The sequence below is a fragment of the Ischnura elegans genome, chromosome 9 (genome assembly GCF_921293095.1).
Source record: "Ischnura elegans chromosome 9, ioIscEleg1.1, whole genome shotgun sequence".
Classification (NCBI taxonomy): domain Eukaryota; kingdom Metazoa; phylum Arthropoda; class Insecta; order Odonata; family Coenagrionidae; genus Ischnura; species Ischnura elegans.
Window position 1 is genome coordinate 21,715,669 of NC_060254.1, and position 15,660 is coordinate 21,731,328.

The following is a 15,660-nucleotide window of genomic DNA, read 5'->3' on the forward strand; positions in this document are numbered from 1 at the left end:
TTTCCTCTTTCAAATAGTACTGAAAGAGGACATTTTGATAACTGTCGAAATTCCAGGCATACGCCTGCAACACCGCACGATAGGATAAAAAAAATGTCACAAAATTTTTTTTTCTTTATAGCTTCGATCCTCAAAATAGGGGTGCGCCTCTTACACAAGCTTATACGGTACTCCTTACCTGCACTCTTCACAGAATTTCCCCTGAGTCCACTCCTGGCAATAATCACAGTGCCCAGGGCCTATTGGTCGGGAGTCCTCAACACCAGCAGGCCTGGTAGATCCATCACATGTTGAATGATTGTGGCAACCACAGTCCGTGGCACAATCAGGACCAGTCCAGCCCAAAAAACACTGACAGCGGAACTCAGGCTCACCATCACAATACCCATTTTTGCACTCCTCATAGCAACTGTGGAAAAAAATAAATCAGTAGGTCATTTTCTCCAGACGGAAGAACTTATGAAAAATAAAAGTAAATCACTTAATAGGGTTCAATATTTATTTTTCTTCCATAATTGCATCTTAATCTTAACCTTGATTTTTATTCATCCACGCCATGCATCACTCCAAGTGGATGTTGTCAATAGTACAGAGGAAGCCCCTTATAATGAGTATGGGATATAGCAACAAGGCGCACAAGGATGATAAAAGAATGATGAAATGCATACGTGAGAAATTACAGTGGAACTTGGTTAGTACGTTTCTGAAGGGACCACGAAAAATGAACGTACTAACCAGGAAAACGTACTAACGAGGAAAGTAAATAATAGCAGTCGGGGTTATTGCAATCAGTGAAAAAGTCGTCATAATTACAATTACTATCGGTAGTTCTCATAGGATCGCCTTCCTGAACTCTTTTCACATTTAAAATCAAGAAAATGAGCGCTACCATGAAAAACAATACCATGTGAATAAAAATCGCAATTTTTCATGGACATCCCGGAGATTCCATGATTACGGCGTCTATCTCCCGTGATTTATCCTATATATATTTACAGAACGAGGACGAGTGAAGCTCAGACAAGCGAAGACAAGTCATTTTTCTTTCTCACAGCGTACTCGGAGAATATAACAACAACCCGGAGTAATTCAACTGGTTTTTTAAGCATAATAAAAATTGGGCAAAATTATATTGACTTTCAAATTACGGCAACAGCCGTAGACATTCGCTTCTGGAATTATACCATTTCGATTGTAAAATCGATCGATATATCGACTGATGACACGCAAGATTATTAGATTACGACGTAATTACAAGAAAATTTTATATTAAACAGTTGAAATTTACTTTCAAAATTTGTCTAATGTCGTCTGCTTTCGTTCCGAGATCAAGTATTTTTAAGCTAAGCTTCGCGTGGAGATCCAGAGGATCGTCTGCTCCCGCAACAGTAGTCAAGCAAATACGCACGATGTCGAGTTTATGGAGCAGCACTGCTTTAGATAATGTGGGAATTTTCTAATACCGTTAAGACTCATTTCATCATCATGGTAACTCGTGCAATAGCAACAATTGCCCACTCACGAACTTGGTGCGCAGCAGTGGGCACTCCCAAGCGCTCCAAAGGCAACAGAAGGTGAGGAGCTCGGGGTGGGGAAAATTGGGGCTTCTTATTGGCTGTAGTTTTTCATAGTCAGACATTCCCGAAAAATGGCCGCATTTTATTATTCAGCACGTCACAAGAATTCAGAAATGCATTTCGATAAATTACGGTAGAAGAAAGAGATGTGGAATGAATGGAAGAATGTTAATGGCTAATAATAATAAATTAAATCATGAATTCAGACGCTTGCGACCCTTAAGAAGACACTAGAGAACGAATTGCGGGTTGCGTCACGGCAAGCAATTGAGCGTACTAACCAGGAAAGCGCAATTTTTTCAAACGTACTAACCAAATTCTTTTACCTGTATTTTGTTCGGATGGTACCCGGACCGAGGGAAATCGCCGTACTAAAGAGGAAAACGTACTAAGGAGGAACGTACTAACCAAGTTCCACTGTAATTAAGGAGTTTAGTTAATGTCTGATACAAACATATTACCAACAAAATGGGAGGAAAACTTATAGTTTGGCATTAAATGCCAGAGATTAAGCACGTAATCACAAAATCACCCGATAGCGATTACAAATGCTTCATGTAAAAAATTTAGCCATACCCACTAATAGGAATTAATTTAATATCCATTCAAGGGTTTCAAATGGTTACTTGGCTCTTTTAACTAATTCGAGCCTGTCACCTTATTCTGCATGAATTATATGGTGCTTCCACTGTACTGGTTTACTCATTCCCAACAGCTGATGAGTTCATTAGTGGTATGGAAAATATTGCGTATCAAACGATAATGGCATTGTGTAAATTAGTATCGAGAATCAGATTTTCAGAACATGCCCATCTCTACAAAAATTTGACCAACTTACGTTTTATTGCAGTGGGTAACTCCATCACCTATGTACCCTCTTTTGCACTGGCACACATAGGACCCATGAGTATTGTGACATTCAGCTTTGGCATTGCACTGATGTCTTCCAAGAGCACATTCATCTACGTCAGGACATTCAGCATATGCCCACTGCCAAACTTCTCCAACAGGCTCTTGGCCGTCAGCTTCCCCAGCAGACACACGGCTTGGTGAATCATTACCTACTTCATCACTCACGTCAGAAGAACCAGTGACAACATATAAACTGCTAGAAGTGGTGGTGTCCTGCAGTTGTTCCACAGGTGAACTGATTTCCTTTCCTGTGACTGATGTCGATGGTGGCATTGATGCAGTTGATGATGGCATTGATGAGGTGGATGTAGTTGGTGAAGTGCTCTGAAAAAATAAGAATTCATAAAAGTGAAGTAAAAGTCTAAATGAACACTTAATAACAGCCAGCATTATTTTTTTCTATGCCCGGTTCAATTTATCTCTGCATCTGAACACGTGTAACCAAAGCAATTGATACTCAAAGATACCCCAGTGGCAAACTCGCAAGTCTGATTGTAAACAACTAAAATTCCTTACGTTACCTCCTTGTACATCCATTACTTATGAATAGGGACATGCAAAAGGTGGGGTTATTTTATAGCCAAAAGTGTTGATATATTTTTACAAAAGCGATGTTATTTTACCCTGAAATCGGCGTAATTTAAACAGCAAAATAATTGATGTTGATTGAGAGCCATGCTTTCAGAGGCCCAACCATTGCCCTAAATTTAGGATATTATTAAGTGGGGATAATTTAAGCAATAATATACATGGAGTATTGAGTGAATTCACCTATTTTATATATTTTATCCTGCGCTAATCCATATATCCAGCTTACATAGAGAGAAAAATTACTCTTAAATGTCTGTTATTTCAAATGAAATATTGCTATTGAGACGAAATTGCCTACTTTTAGCTTTTTTCTCTAATCTGTTAATACAGTGCTATACCAGGAAAAAAATCTTTCTGAGTCCACATTTGCAGAGGGGTCCAAAATGCTTAAAGGCACTTAGATACAAACATGTCTCAGACAATTTGAGCTGCATTGCTTTAATTATTTCTGCAATTTTCCCAACCCCAACATTAACTTCTCTGTCTCCATTGACTCGAGGCCATGAATATTTTGTCTCTAAGTCAGAGTTCACGTCTGTAGTCCAAACTTCTTGAGGATCAAAAACTGAGGTCTTTTCAAATACCTATTTTTCTGCTAAGGTCTTCCACCATAAGAGAACCAAGTTTGGTTTATGCCTTTTCAGCCATCTGCATAGGTATTGACTTTACAGCAGCCGCTTTAGAGATTGTCATGTTTTGCAAATGTAATAAGTGGTTTTATCAAAAAAAGTACCCTCATGAATATTCTCGAGGCTCATTTTTAACTTCTTTAACCCTTTCAAAACGGTGGAGTTCTCTCCTTAGCATGACTGGCCTGAGCCCCAAGAGACTCTTCCGTCCCCTCTGTATGGAGCATTTATGTTAGACACTTTTTAAGAAGCGTCTTGCGGATAATCAAACACTCTCAACACCAATCTTTTTCGATCCTCCTAGCGGGGACTCGGCATTATCTCAGACTCCAAGGGTATTTGGTCTCCCTCCTTTCACAGTCTATAACCCTACCAGCGGCATTGGTTTTCTGTCAACTCATTCTTTGTTTATATGAATTAGCTATATGGATAATTGTTGCTTGCATGTACATAAATTGCAGACTTCCAATTTAATTCCTCATTTTAATCTGAGAATTTTCAAATTTTGAACGAAGCTCTACCATCAGTATTAAATGATTTAATGCATTAACAATTTCGATAATGGTTTTTTTACTTGGACAAAAACACCTCACCTTCTCGAACTATTTTGGGCAGAGCACATTAAATTGAAAAAAATTTCTTTTAGTCACATAAGACACCCTTTAATGACTTAAAATTACATTTTTTTATACATATAAAGAGGTTAAAATCATTAAAAACCCAAAAAGAAAGGGCAATTCCTCAATTAGCATTTGAAATTCCCCTTCCCTCCTGCCTGAAAAACCTTAAATCAGGACTGTGCGGTACTTACTGATGTGATGAGATATTCCTCAGGATCTGTAGATGCACTAGAAGATGTAGGCAAATCAGCATCAATACTAGACAATGCATCAAGTATACTGGTCTGGTTTTGCTCAGAATCCAATTTAACATCCCGTTCCTGTCTCTTTATTTTACTGCGCAAAGAAAGCATTCTGGCTAGAGCATACACATTGGGAGGAACTGTAGCTTCAGTTGCACTATGACTCCAGAAGAGTTTGCTCGTGTGGTTCATAGATGCCAGAACAATAGCACAGGAGCCTGAAAAATCAAGATAGTGAATATATTTCATTATATTCAATTGTGCATTGAAGAAAAATTTCACGACAGATGTAATCATTAAGTGAATTCTGATAATAACTTATCCCTTTCCTGATTGTGCAATTGGGGACTTGTAATGAGACTACTGTATTTTTATATGCAATGCATTTAATTTTCCTACTTCCTCAATGACAGTGTAAACAATTTCCACGAAGTATTCAAGGTATTGGGAAATTTTAACTCCCAAAAAATGTATTTTTGTGTGTTGATTATATAACCTGGTTTTCTGGTCAGAAACATAAACTGTGCATGATTAACAATAGACGGCCTGATAAATATTGAGAGGCAAAAGTCAACAAGAAAATACCATGAAAATTCAGAAAGAAATTCACATGGAAAAACAAGAAAACAACGCAATCGGACACATAATGAGACAAATGGCCTGATGATAATAGATGATGAAGGACAAGTGGGTGGGAAAAATGGCAAATGAAGGCCTCCAATAAAGAGGCGATGAAAGGCTTAATACAAAAGAATTAAACCAGCAATTTAAAAATCTTTGACATCTCCATGCATTATCGTGCTGATCACATGAGTAAATCTTTCCTATTTGCAACATAATGAACAGGGAAGGTAAAATGCAGGAGGTTTGTATTTTGAGAAAGGGTATCGATTCAACTAACAATAAAAGTAAAACACAGAATATACTTACCAACTTGTGGTTTCATGAAATCTCCTCTGACACAAACACCAACCGTGGGGTCGTTGGTGGAATAACACCAACCACATTCCAAACTGCGAAGGCATGAGGAGCAATTGAGATGCCTTTCACAAGAACGGCATTGCTCAGTAGAGAGAACACCTTTTGGCTCAGGGGCTGGACTATTTCTGCTTCCCAATCTATCCAAATCTTTTGAGCGAGAATTGAGCACTCCACCCAGTCTATGATGCCGTGTCAAGGGAGATATATTTTGTTGAAAGGAAGAAGAAACTGACCCATGCTGAACATGATGGTAATAGCTGTAATCTTGATCAACCCACTCTCTACAGAGGCCAAACTGATACTCAGAAGTATAAACAGAAAAAGAAAAACATTCCTAAAAGAGAAAATATTAACAACTTCAATGAAACAATATTACAAAACATAACAAACTATCATCAGCTACACAAACAAATCAAAATGAAATGTTCTATGTTCTGACTACATACGGTTTAGTTAAAATGAAAAAGCTATCAATGCCATTCTGTATTCACCCATAAACCCTAACAAGAATCCAATTATTGGATATAAAAACTAATGGGCGCTTTCCGGAGTATTGAGCACTCCAGAGCTTAGCACTTTGTGAAAGTGAAGAGAAACGTAGGTGTGAAAAGATTAGATAGAAGACAGAGAATTGAGTGGAGAGCTGTGTAAAACCAATCTTAGGATTGTTGACCAGTGATGATGATCATTTCAATGGAATAAAATATATACCTGAGTGGAGTCACACCACACACATCTTCCAGGTTCCCCAAGACACTCACTGCAGCTGGTGCGGTGATGACATGGAGAAGGGCACTGAGAAATACTAACCACAGCATCAGCAGATCTGAAAAGAAAGTTGCCAATAAGGTAACAAAATCTGACAAAGTGCACTGTTAGCATGTTTCTAGTAGAATACTTATAAGAATACGTAGTACGTAAGAATACGTACTAGAAACATGCTACTAGTATAAGTATTCTACTAGAAACATGCTACTACTACTACGTAGAATACTTATAAGAACTATACTACGTATTCTTATAAGTATTCTACTAGAAACATGCTACTACTACTACGTAGAATACTTATAAGAACTATACTACGTATTCTTATAAAGTATTCTCCTAGAAACATGCTACTACTACTACTATTACGTATTCTCATAAGTATTCTACTAGAAACATGCTACCAAGCTCTGGATGGTGAAAAATACACCCAGGAGAGAGATTCACACAAGTGACCTCAGGGTTAGTAGGCAAGAACTTTAACCCGCCACCAGCTAGGCTGGCACATGTTTGATTAATCAAAAGCTTGAGAAGTAGAATATCTTGTATGAAGAGTGGTAGAGCATGAAGTGGTAGATATTGCTAATACTAGTTACATTAGACTTTTAAATATCACCACTGAATTTATTTTTGAAAAAAGTTTTGTATTTACAACAGTACATTTTCAAGTTCATCAGGCGCAGCTCATTGGCTTCCAAAAAGTATTTGCAATTCAGGGGTTTTTCAATTTTTCTACAGCCACCAAATCCTCATACACAACCTTGCCCTAAGAGTGTTTCCACCTTATACCATAGTAGAATAATCAATGACAAATATGTATATAGTACCCTTCTTAAAAATCTCACTGTCTTAAGTGCGCTATTTATTCTCTAAAATTGGCTACTAGAACAAAATTGAATACATCTTTTATACTTTTTTAAATAAAAACTCTAACGAGCAACAATCAATGCCCGGCACACATATTTTAACAACCCTCACCCTGGAACATTTCTCTCTCAAGACCCAAAAAAACAACCTATTCTCCCACAACCTTCATTATTTCCACTTCCCGACATCTCAACCTCATCCATTCTTTTACCCCCTCTCCTTCAGCAGTAGGACATATTTAAGGAAGAACTTAGCTGTACATGATGTACTTGAAAATGTTGTCGCAACAATGAAATGCACTGTGCAAAAATTAATTCAGAGGAAATTTTACAATGCTTTATTTAACTAAAATTGGGATGCAGAAGTTTGAATAATTAGCCTGTAAATTCCTCACTCTTCCACTCAGCACACAATACATCACTGCAAATTGTATCACCTTAAACATAGCATTCATGAGAGATAGAAAAACATATAAACACGAACCTTCCTCTCCGGGCACAGCGTGCATCTTCCATCCACCACTCACAATTATCGTCAGCGCCCATGCATGTTTCACACGAGACAAAGTTGGAGCAATTAGGGCAGCTTGATGGGAGAAGTGTTAAGTAGTGCCAATCTCTCTTTGCAGATGGTGCTGTAGCACTTACAGGGTATAAGCACTCCTCCGTCTCATTAACAGAGCGTGACATGCATTTTCCAATAGTTTCGCACCACCCACAACTTGAGTCTGATAGGCAATGGAGGCAGTTAAGATAGGAACTGCAAGATCCATTTGAGTACGGCTCAAGATACTCAAAAGTAAAAACCTAGGAAAGAAAATATCATTTTCAGCGACACATATACAGTTCCTTAAACTTGAACCTTATTTTTTAAATCAAACTTTTTAAAATCATTTGAAGGGCTTTTAATGATAAATTTACAGATGCAAAAGTAAAAGAGAAGTGGGTAGACAGCCATGTGTCTCATACTAATGAGTCCCTTGGGAAAGTGATGTACACAGTGGATTAAAACTGAAGAAATACAAACTATCTTTTTTTAAATCACGGGAAAAAATGTTTGGATGGATTTTACCATTATACTAAACCTAAAGTTTAGGTTTTTCCTTCATTCATTCAGGATAAAAATCAGTTCTCAAATAACGTCTAAAGACTTGAACAAATTCACTCACTTTATTACTGTCTTCCGAGTTGTAGCTGTACAATAATTCCATTTTAGAGTGGTGATGGGCACTTGATGGGCCACTACCTCTCGCCGTTTTCTTAGCTTCAAAATCAACCAGATGTTTCTTGTTCCAGGATGGAGAATTATGAGCATTAGGCTTTGCATTGGGAAGAACATCAGTCCTCTCCAGAATCACGGGTGCCCCTGGAGATTGTGGCCAGATTGCAAGAGTGCAATTCCTGTTTTCAGCAGTCAGGTTGGCTACCAGCACCTGGATGGTTTGGAAAGAAAATTGCAGTCATTTATTTGTCAGTAAAATCAGATTATCAACAAGAGTCAAAATATTACACATCATTTCAAGGCTACAGTTTGATCATACCATTACTTTTTTTATACAAGCCAATGCGATGTATTGCAAGTTTTATTTAGATTAAGGATATTCCTGGCTTAATCCATAAAATTATATTATTCTCTGGCTAATGAATTAGACCATCTAAGCATTAAATCTGCGACCAATGGGAAGTGCTGATTCATGCACCCCTTTGGTTGAGGCAAAGTGGAATGAGGAGCTCCAAAGAGATATTGACTTTTATGGAAATCTATTGTTTTCTGCATAAAGCCAAACTCAAAGGAAGAAATTCAGCACATAAATCATGACAAATTTCCCAGGTCTGAAATTTCCCAAATATTCCCAGATTTCAAAGTACCATAAGATCCTTGCACAAAATTTAAACTTTCTTTGCACAACAGAATTTATTTTCATAAATACAGCCACAAAAAATATGGGGATGTATCCTGAGAAATAAAGTGATACATTATAATCAGTACATTTACAAGTTCAGCAAATGCACTTCAGCAGTGATGAATCCCTAATTCATTCAATTTGGACCTAAGTAAAGCATCACATCACTGCACTTCAGCACAGATCTTTGATAAAGACAGAGGCAGATTAACAGGGGGGATTACATAAGGCCCCTATTAGCTGAGGCAACCAGACGCGCCACCAGTGGCACGTCCGGTGGCGCGTCTCGTTGCCTTGGCTAATAGGACTCATTTGATTCTATACCCTACGACTGACCAGTTCCACCGGACGTGCCACCGGTGGCGCGTCTGGTTGCCTCGGCTAATAGGGGCCTAAGGGTTGGCCATCAATGCCAAGACCAGCAAGTCTTTCATTACTTACCATCTCTGGTGGACTAGTATGAGGTCTTGAGACGGAAAGACTTGCCGATGAAAAACTAGCACAAATTCTTATGGTAGCTCCACTGGATCCCACCATGGCTTTCCCCGAGGGGGCCAATGATGAGGTCTGGGGAGGCCAAAGGAATCCTAAAAGTCTGGCACGAACCTCCCCCCCAAGAGGCAGTTCTGTTCGGGTGCCAAATGCTCCAGGCAAGTTGAAGTCAGCAGTTGTGGCATTTATGATCCCAACCTAAGGGAAGAAGCAAAAAATTTTAGGCATTTCAAAACACTATGCATAAATGATTACCAAGGCATGTATGTTTAAACACATAAATATAATGGTTTAAAAGACAGTAATGCCTTTCATTTCCGAAGGATATGAAAAAATGGTGCCTATTACCTAAACCTATCCATAGTGAACCTCCATACATCAAATTACCCAAAATTTGGTTTGTTCCATTACGTCATCAAGAGATTTTATGCACGATACTTTACTCGTTAATATTTTTTTCAGAGAGTAAAGACAAGTATTATTATTGATGCATTCTGGTCAATATGATTACACCATTACTTAATCAAGTTGTTTTAAATTAAAAATGCCTATGCACATAACTGCAATAGGGAAACAATTATGAGCTTTACAATCATCTAATCATCATATTTTGAAAACATAAAAAAGCTTTGCTGAATTTTAATAACAAGCTAAGCAGTTTGGACTGTTTATTTTTGCATTGATTACTATTGACAAGTTAATTTGGAATTAACTGAAACTTAAGAACATCATTTTTTATAACAAAATTAAAAAAGCATTGAAACTCAAGCTTGACCAAAAACTCACAAGTTTTAGCTCATCTAAGCTTGAACCTGACTTGAGTTGAAAATTTGGCATTCCCACAACCCTACCTAAAACTGTTTTAAGCCATTTCATCAGCCTTAAGGCTCAGATATACCAATAGAGAAAGTATATTTTTCTACTGTTCAATGAACTTACATAATCAGGATGAGTATAATTGGCTGGGTGTTTGTACTTGAGAAACGTGAGACCTGGACGTCGGTCCATTGTGCGGCATTCCTCCACCCTAATCACTTCAGTCCCTTGAGGCCCCCACCAACCCACTGGCGGTCCATCGCCACTGCCAGCCCCAGCTGCATTATCCTCCTGAGTCCCACATACACCAAAGTTATCTGAAGAAGAAATTACCATCCAGTAAAAATACCATAATAATGAAACATCTTTGGTCTAAATCTACATCTAGAATTCCAAGGACAGAAGAGAAGAGACATTCCAAGGGCATTCTTGAATATGTCCTAAAACATAAACAAGGAAACAAGAGTTAACAAATAAAGCTGGAATGAGATTGAGAAAATGATTTTGTACAACATCATCTGTTAATTTGTTATAACATGTGAGTCAGTTCAAAGCCGAGCCGGTTCCAAAGTACCCACTTTATGCAATCGGTTCTCGATACCGGTTCCACAGGCAGTAACAAGAACCTGGTACAGGAACCGACCCTTCGCTAATAATAATATCAAAGCACTAAAATAGAAGACATTTGAATCAATTTAATTAAATTTTACAACCCAATAATTATTACTGAGTAAAATATAACAATGAAGACACCAATTTTTAAACCTATTTTCAGAACGGCTAGAGAGAATATTTTTTACCATCTTTATGATGACAGCGGGCATTCTGAACACACCAAGTGCACTGCCCAAGTCGTAACTTATGAGAAACGGACACAGGAGTAACAGGATGAGCAGAGGACTTAGCTTCCTCATTGTTCATGTTTCCATGAATGAGGCACGAGTGGCAATCTCCCAGAGCAGGACAAATTCCAGGGCATCTGTCAGGAGAGAAAGGATGATTTTAAGAAAATGTCTTCAAAAATATCACCAAGCATTCCACCCTTTTAACAGTGGCAATCTCAGAGGAAATACCGTATTTATCTGAATATAGTCCCCCCCTTTTGTCCAAAAATGCCCATGCAAAAAGTAAAGAGGGGACTATTTTCAAGCATATTTTTTTTTAATTCTCCCAAAACTGAGGCCTCAAAATTGTGGAGGGGGGACTATATACAGAGGGGGACTATATTCGGAGAAATACGGTAAATGCAAAAGACTGTGCATCAATGGCTGAGAAGTAACCAAAAGCTAAGGCCAACATTGAAACACCAACGTCCATATTATTACAAGAAATGGAAAGGGTTAGCAAATTAAAAACTTATGAATAGATTTTATTACAACTCTAATACTTCTCCTTCATGTGCACAAAATTTAGTAGGAATAAAATTTCCAATCAAAATATACAACATGCAAACAAACACTGCATAGTTATTTTCATAGTACTGTGTGGATATTTTCCAACAATGTTCTATTTTAAATAAGATTTCTTTCTCATTGGAACTTATCATGGATGATTGAAAGGACATTCAGAGAGATATTCATGAGATTAAATGAGGAATTCCAGAACCTTTACATAAAGTGATTTGTCCCAAATCTAAGATTAAAATAATGAAAACTTATTAAACTTACCTTGTAGTCTGTAAATTAGTGGTGCAATTAGCAGTCAAAGTACGCCCATAACAAGTTTCATCTGCTGAACACCAGCCACACTCTGGGTCAGACGTACACTCCAAAATTTTTCTATGGCTACATGGAAAGACAGATTTGAAGAAAAAAATAACTAAATATGCAATTAGAAAACACATTAGGCATTCCGCATGTTGAGCATGAAGGCATTGATAAAATATAGTCTAATATTTACATAAATGCAATCTTACAGTTAATTTTTGAACCAGCATGCTAAGTGTTTTGATCACTTGTTATGACAGCATTTGGAGACAGAAATAAGAATGGAACTGAAACTGCACATACAATTTTTAACGCACGACCTGGGTTTCACAGCCGCACAACATTCTAGCCAATTTATAATGCATCAGTGCATCAGGTAGTGATGCCAGGATTTGATAAAACCAGGATCGTGCAATAACAAATGCATTTGCAACTGTAGGTTTCTTATATACCTCTCCATAATGCATAAATTAGATCGTGTTATGAAAGAGATTGTTACCAGGATGTACACTTTGAAGCAATTAAAAACTCTCCAATAGATTTCCAGGTTTTCCAGAATCCGTTCTTTTTCCGGGGTACTATTCAGTCCAACACAAAAGCCTTTTTGGATAATTATTGTCGTTAGGGTAGAAATTACCGACCGTAAGAATAGTTCTCAAATCATTAAAATACAATAGGTACTATCAATATTAAGATATTATGTAATTACTTTACTGTATCTAAAATGTATAAATACAGAACCTGCACTTACTTAGAACATGATTTTTCAGGAGAGACTCCAAGGGCAGGAGCAAGTGTTGGTGGCAAAGAATAGGCGAGCAAATCATTGTTGACATTCCCATGATAACCTCCATACACCAGCAGTGTGTTTCCATTACGCAGGTCCATTGTATGAGCAAAAACTCCTTGACTCTTCGGATAGCTCCAGTCTACAAGAAAAAAAAAAGTACAGATTATTAAGTTGGTTATAAAGTACATACAGATGAGATTCTACACCTCGAAAACACTTTATACCATCCAATGCTCCATGGTATTGGAAGTATTGAGGATCAACTTAATTCCATGACACTCAAGTTCAACACTATTAAATATTAATAAGATTTAAACCTCTCCTTTCCTCTGATATTAATTTCAATACGGCTCTAAATACTTATAGAAGAAAACTATTAACATTTCTTCTGCTAAAAGTATTATTTAACTTCTCACTATTTCTCTCAGAAGTGGTTCCTTAACAAGGTCACTGCTTTCAAGCACCACAATAATTATAAATATTCTATGTACTCAGTCAAGTGAAAAGGACAAGCATTTGGTTCAAAGTGGCAGATTGCAGGTGAAGCAAAATACCACTCCCTACTCTACTCAATGTTAAACGCTATTCCTATACATTGCTATAAAATTTGCCATGAAAAATCATTATATTTAGCCAGGAATCAAACCAGGATCTCTCAACCTGCTGGTCAGGTATGTTACCAGTTACGCCACCAAGCATAGCTTAGCTGGGAGCATACCCTTCCACTAATCGGGAATTTGGGTTTAAATCCCGATGAGTTTTTCACAGTGATTTTCTTACTGGAAATAAAGCTGCACCCAAGTGCTTTACTGCACATTAAGTAACCAGTCATATGTAGCACTCCCTACACATTATTAGTAATATTGTTAATTCAATAGCTTATGGGATAACAGAGCAGATAATCCAACAATATTGGTGCCAGTTTACTGATCCCTTTCACCCTCTCATCTGGTCCAATTGGCCAAGCCACTTGGGGCCATGCAGTCACTTCAACAAATAACTCGAGCACCACATTATTTAGAGCAATCAGGCAACAAATATTATTTATAATTAAAAATTTATCAGGTCTTTCATTATGACTTCAAAACGTTACCACTCTCATAGATGTGGGAATTTTCCTTTAAGTGACCTCTCAAAAAATATTGGTGTCAAAAAAATTGTAGGTACCTATTGACAATATGAACATTTTTAACACTAGCCCATTCCAAGATATCTCATATTCCTGGGTTTATGTGATATTATCTTGGAAAAATATCACACTCCTGGGCATTGCTAAACACTCCCTTAAGGGTACTTATTTCAGGAATTTAACGGCATCTAAAAAATTACATCCCTCATCAAAAAATAGTGAACATTTTATAACTCCCTGAACTACAAGCATCATGGCCAAATAATGAACATTTAAAGTATATTTACCTTTATCAGTCTGTGGTAGTATATCATGACTGATCCATGTATGGCACCCAAGATGGTAGAAATACATTTGGTTATCATAGCATATTTCTTCTTTGTTGTGACGATGAGAGTACCCACCAAATACCACCAGATAATTGCCTTTAAAAGAAGTTAGATAAAATTATTTATGTTCACATACAAATTATAATAATATGATTTTTAGGTGGAAAAAAGTTAGTCAAATCATCTCCAAACAGACAGCTAAGTCAAAGGATTTAACCCTTTCGCTGCTGTTCAATCTCCGAAAACCTTCTCCTAACATGCGGCGAAAAGGTTAAAATGCATTTCGTGGAGCAGGTACTTCAATAATGGGCGTGGTACAGCCTTCAAAGGGTCGCTAATCCGGGACCCTATCCTCGATGAGCTCATCCACGCAGGACCGTCTCATCGACCCTACCAGCGGGGGTCGAAAAGTGACTGCTCTGACTGCAATTTGAAAATCAATCAATCAACCCGATCATCAAAAAATGATTGTTTGCATCGCACTCCTGCCAATCAAGCAATCAAGTACGTCTTCGAACCGTGTTTCTGGGATGAAAAATAACGATTTTGTTAACTTTGCTAAAAACGTGGCTGCGGACCACCAGAAAATGGCCATTTTAGCAAAGTTAACAAAATCGTTATTTTTCATTGCAGAAACATGCTTCAAAGACGTACTTGGTTGCTTGATTTGCAGGTGTGCGATGAAACCAATCATTTTTTGATGATCGGATTGAATGATTGATTTTCAAAATGCAGTCAGAGCGGTCACTTTTCGGGAGGGAGGCTAGTCGGGTCGATGAGACGGTCCTGCGTAGGTGAGCTCTTCGAGGAGAGGGTCCTGGATTAGGGGCCCTTCGAAGTGCTTTTGCCAAAGTGCATGACAGGGAGGAAGAAAAAGTATGTCTGCCATGCGAACGTACTAGGTACGTTCACAGCAGGGAAAGGGTTAAACAGCAGAGCAAACCTTTTCTAAGATACCCAAGAGTCAATATTAGGGAGTCATTACTATAGCCTGGATAAATAGGTAGGAGAAATGACAATCCTTACCCACAATGGTGGCTGTGTGGAAAGCCCTTTCTCCAGGCACATATGGATCTCTTAAAACTGGCCTCTGAGCAGGGTAACCTCTAAGTTCGGCCCATTGTGCTTCTCCCAGATGGTAGGCAAACAGACGGTCCGAGAGACGAGAGAAGCGAGCCGTCCCTCCAGCAACAATGCCCCCAAACACCAGAAGTGAATTAGACGGAGCATAGTACACTGTGCTGTGAGCTGCAACTCGGACATCAAGGGTCTTCCCACCTCTGGGATGCAATTCTTCCCATGATTCATCCT

The 15,660-nt window shown here is 38.0% G+C and overlaps 1 protein-coding gene across 1 annotated transcript in view; it reads right to left on the reverse strand.

Annotated features, from left to right (window-relative positions):
• The window catches only part of LOC124165245 (multiple epidermal growth factor-like domains protein 8), an 81,836-nt gene that overhangs the window by 52,984 nt on the left and 13,192 nt on the right, over positions 1-15,660 (reverse strand). The window contains exons 7-20 of the mRNA XM_046542564.1: positions 15,376-15,660; positions 14,308-14,445; positions 12,853-13,030; positions 12,063-12,179; positions 11,196-11,374; positions 10,519-10,712; positions 9,529-9,777; positions 8,353-8,616; positions 7,668-7,990; positions 6,264-6,378; positions 5,502-5,886; positions 4,521-4,789; positions 2,416-2,813; positions 179-409 (exon numbers count right to left, since the gene is read on the reverse strand). Of these exons, the coding sequence (XP_046398520.1) occupies positions 179-409; positions 2,416-2,813; positions 4,521-4,789; positions 5,502-5,886; positions 6,264-6,378; positions 7,668-7,990; positions 8,353-8,616; positions 9,529-9,777; positions 10,519-10,712; positions 11,196-11,374; positions 12,063-12,179; positions 12,853-13,030; positions 14,308-14,445; positions 15,376-15,660 (3,325 nt within the window). The remainder of the gene's footprint in view (positions 1-178; positions 410-2,415; positions 2,814-4,520; positions 4,790-5,501; positions 5,887-6,263; positions 6,379-7,667; positions 7,991-8,352; positions 8,617-9,528; positions 9,778-10,518; positions 10,713-11,195; positions 11,375-12,062; positions 12,180-12,852; positions 13,031-14,307; positions 14,446-15,375) is intronic.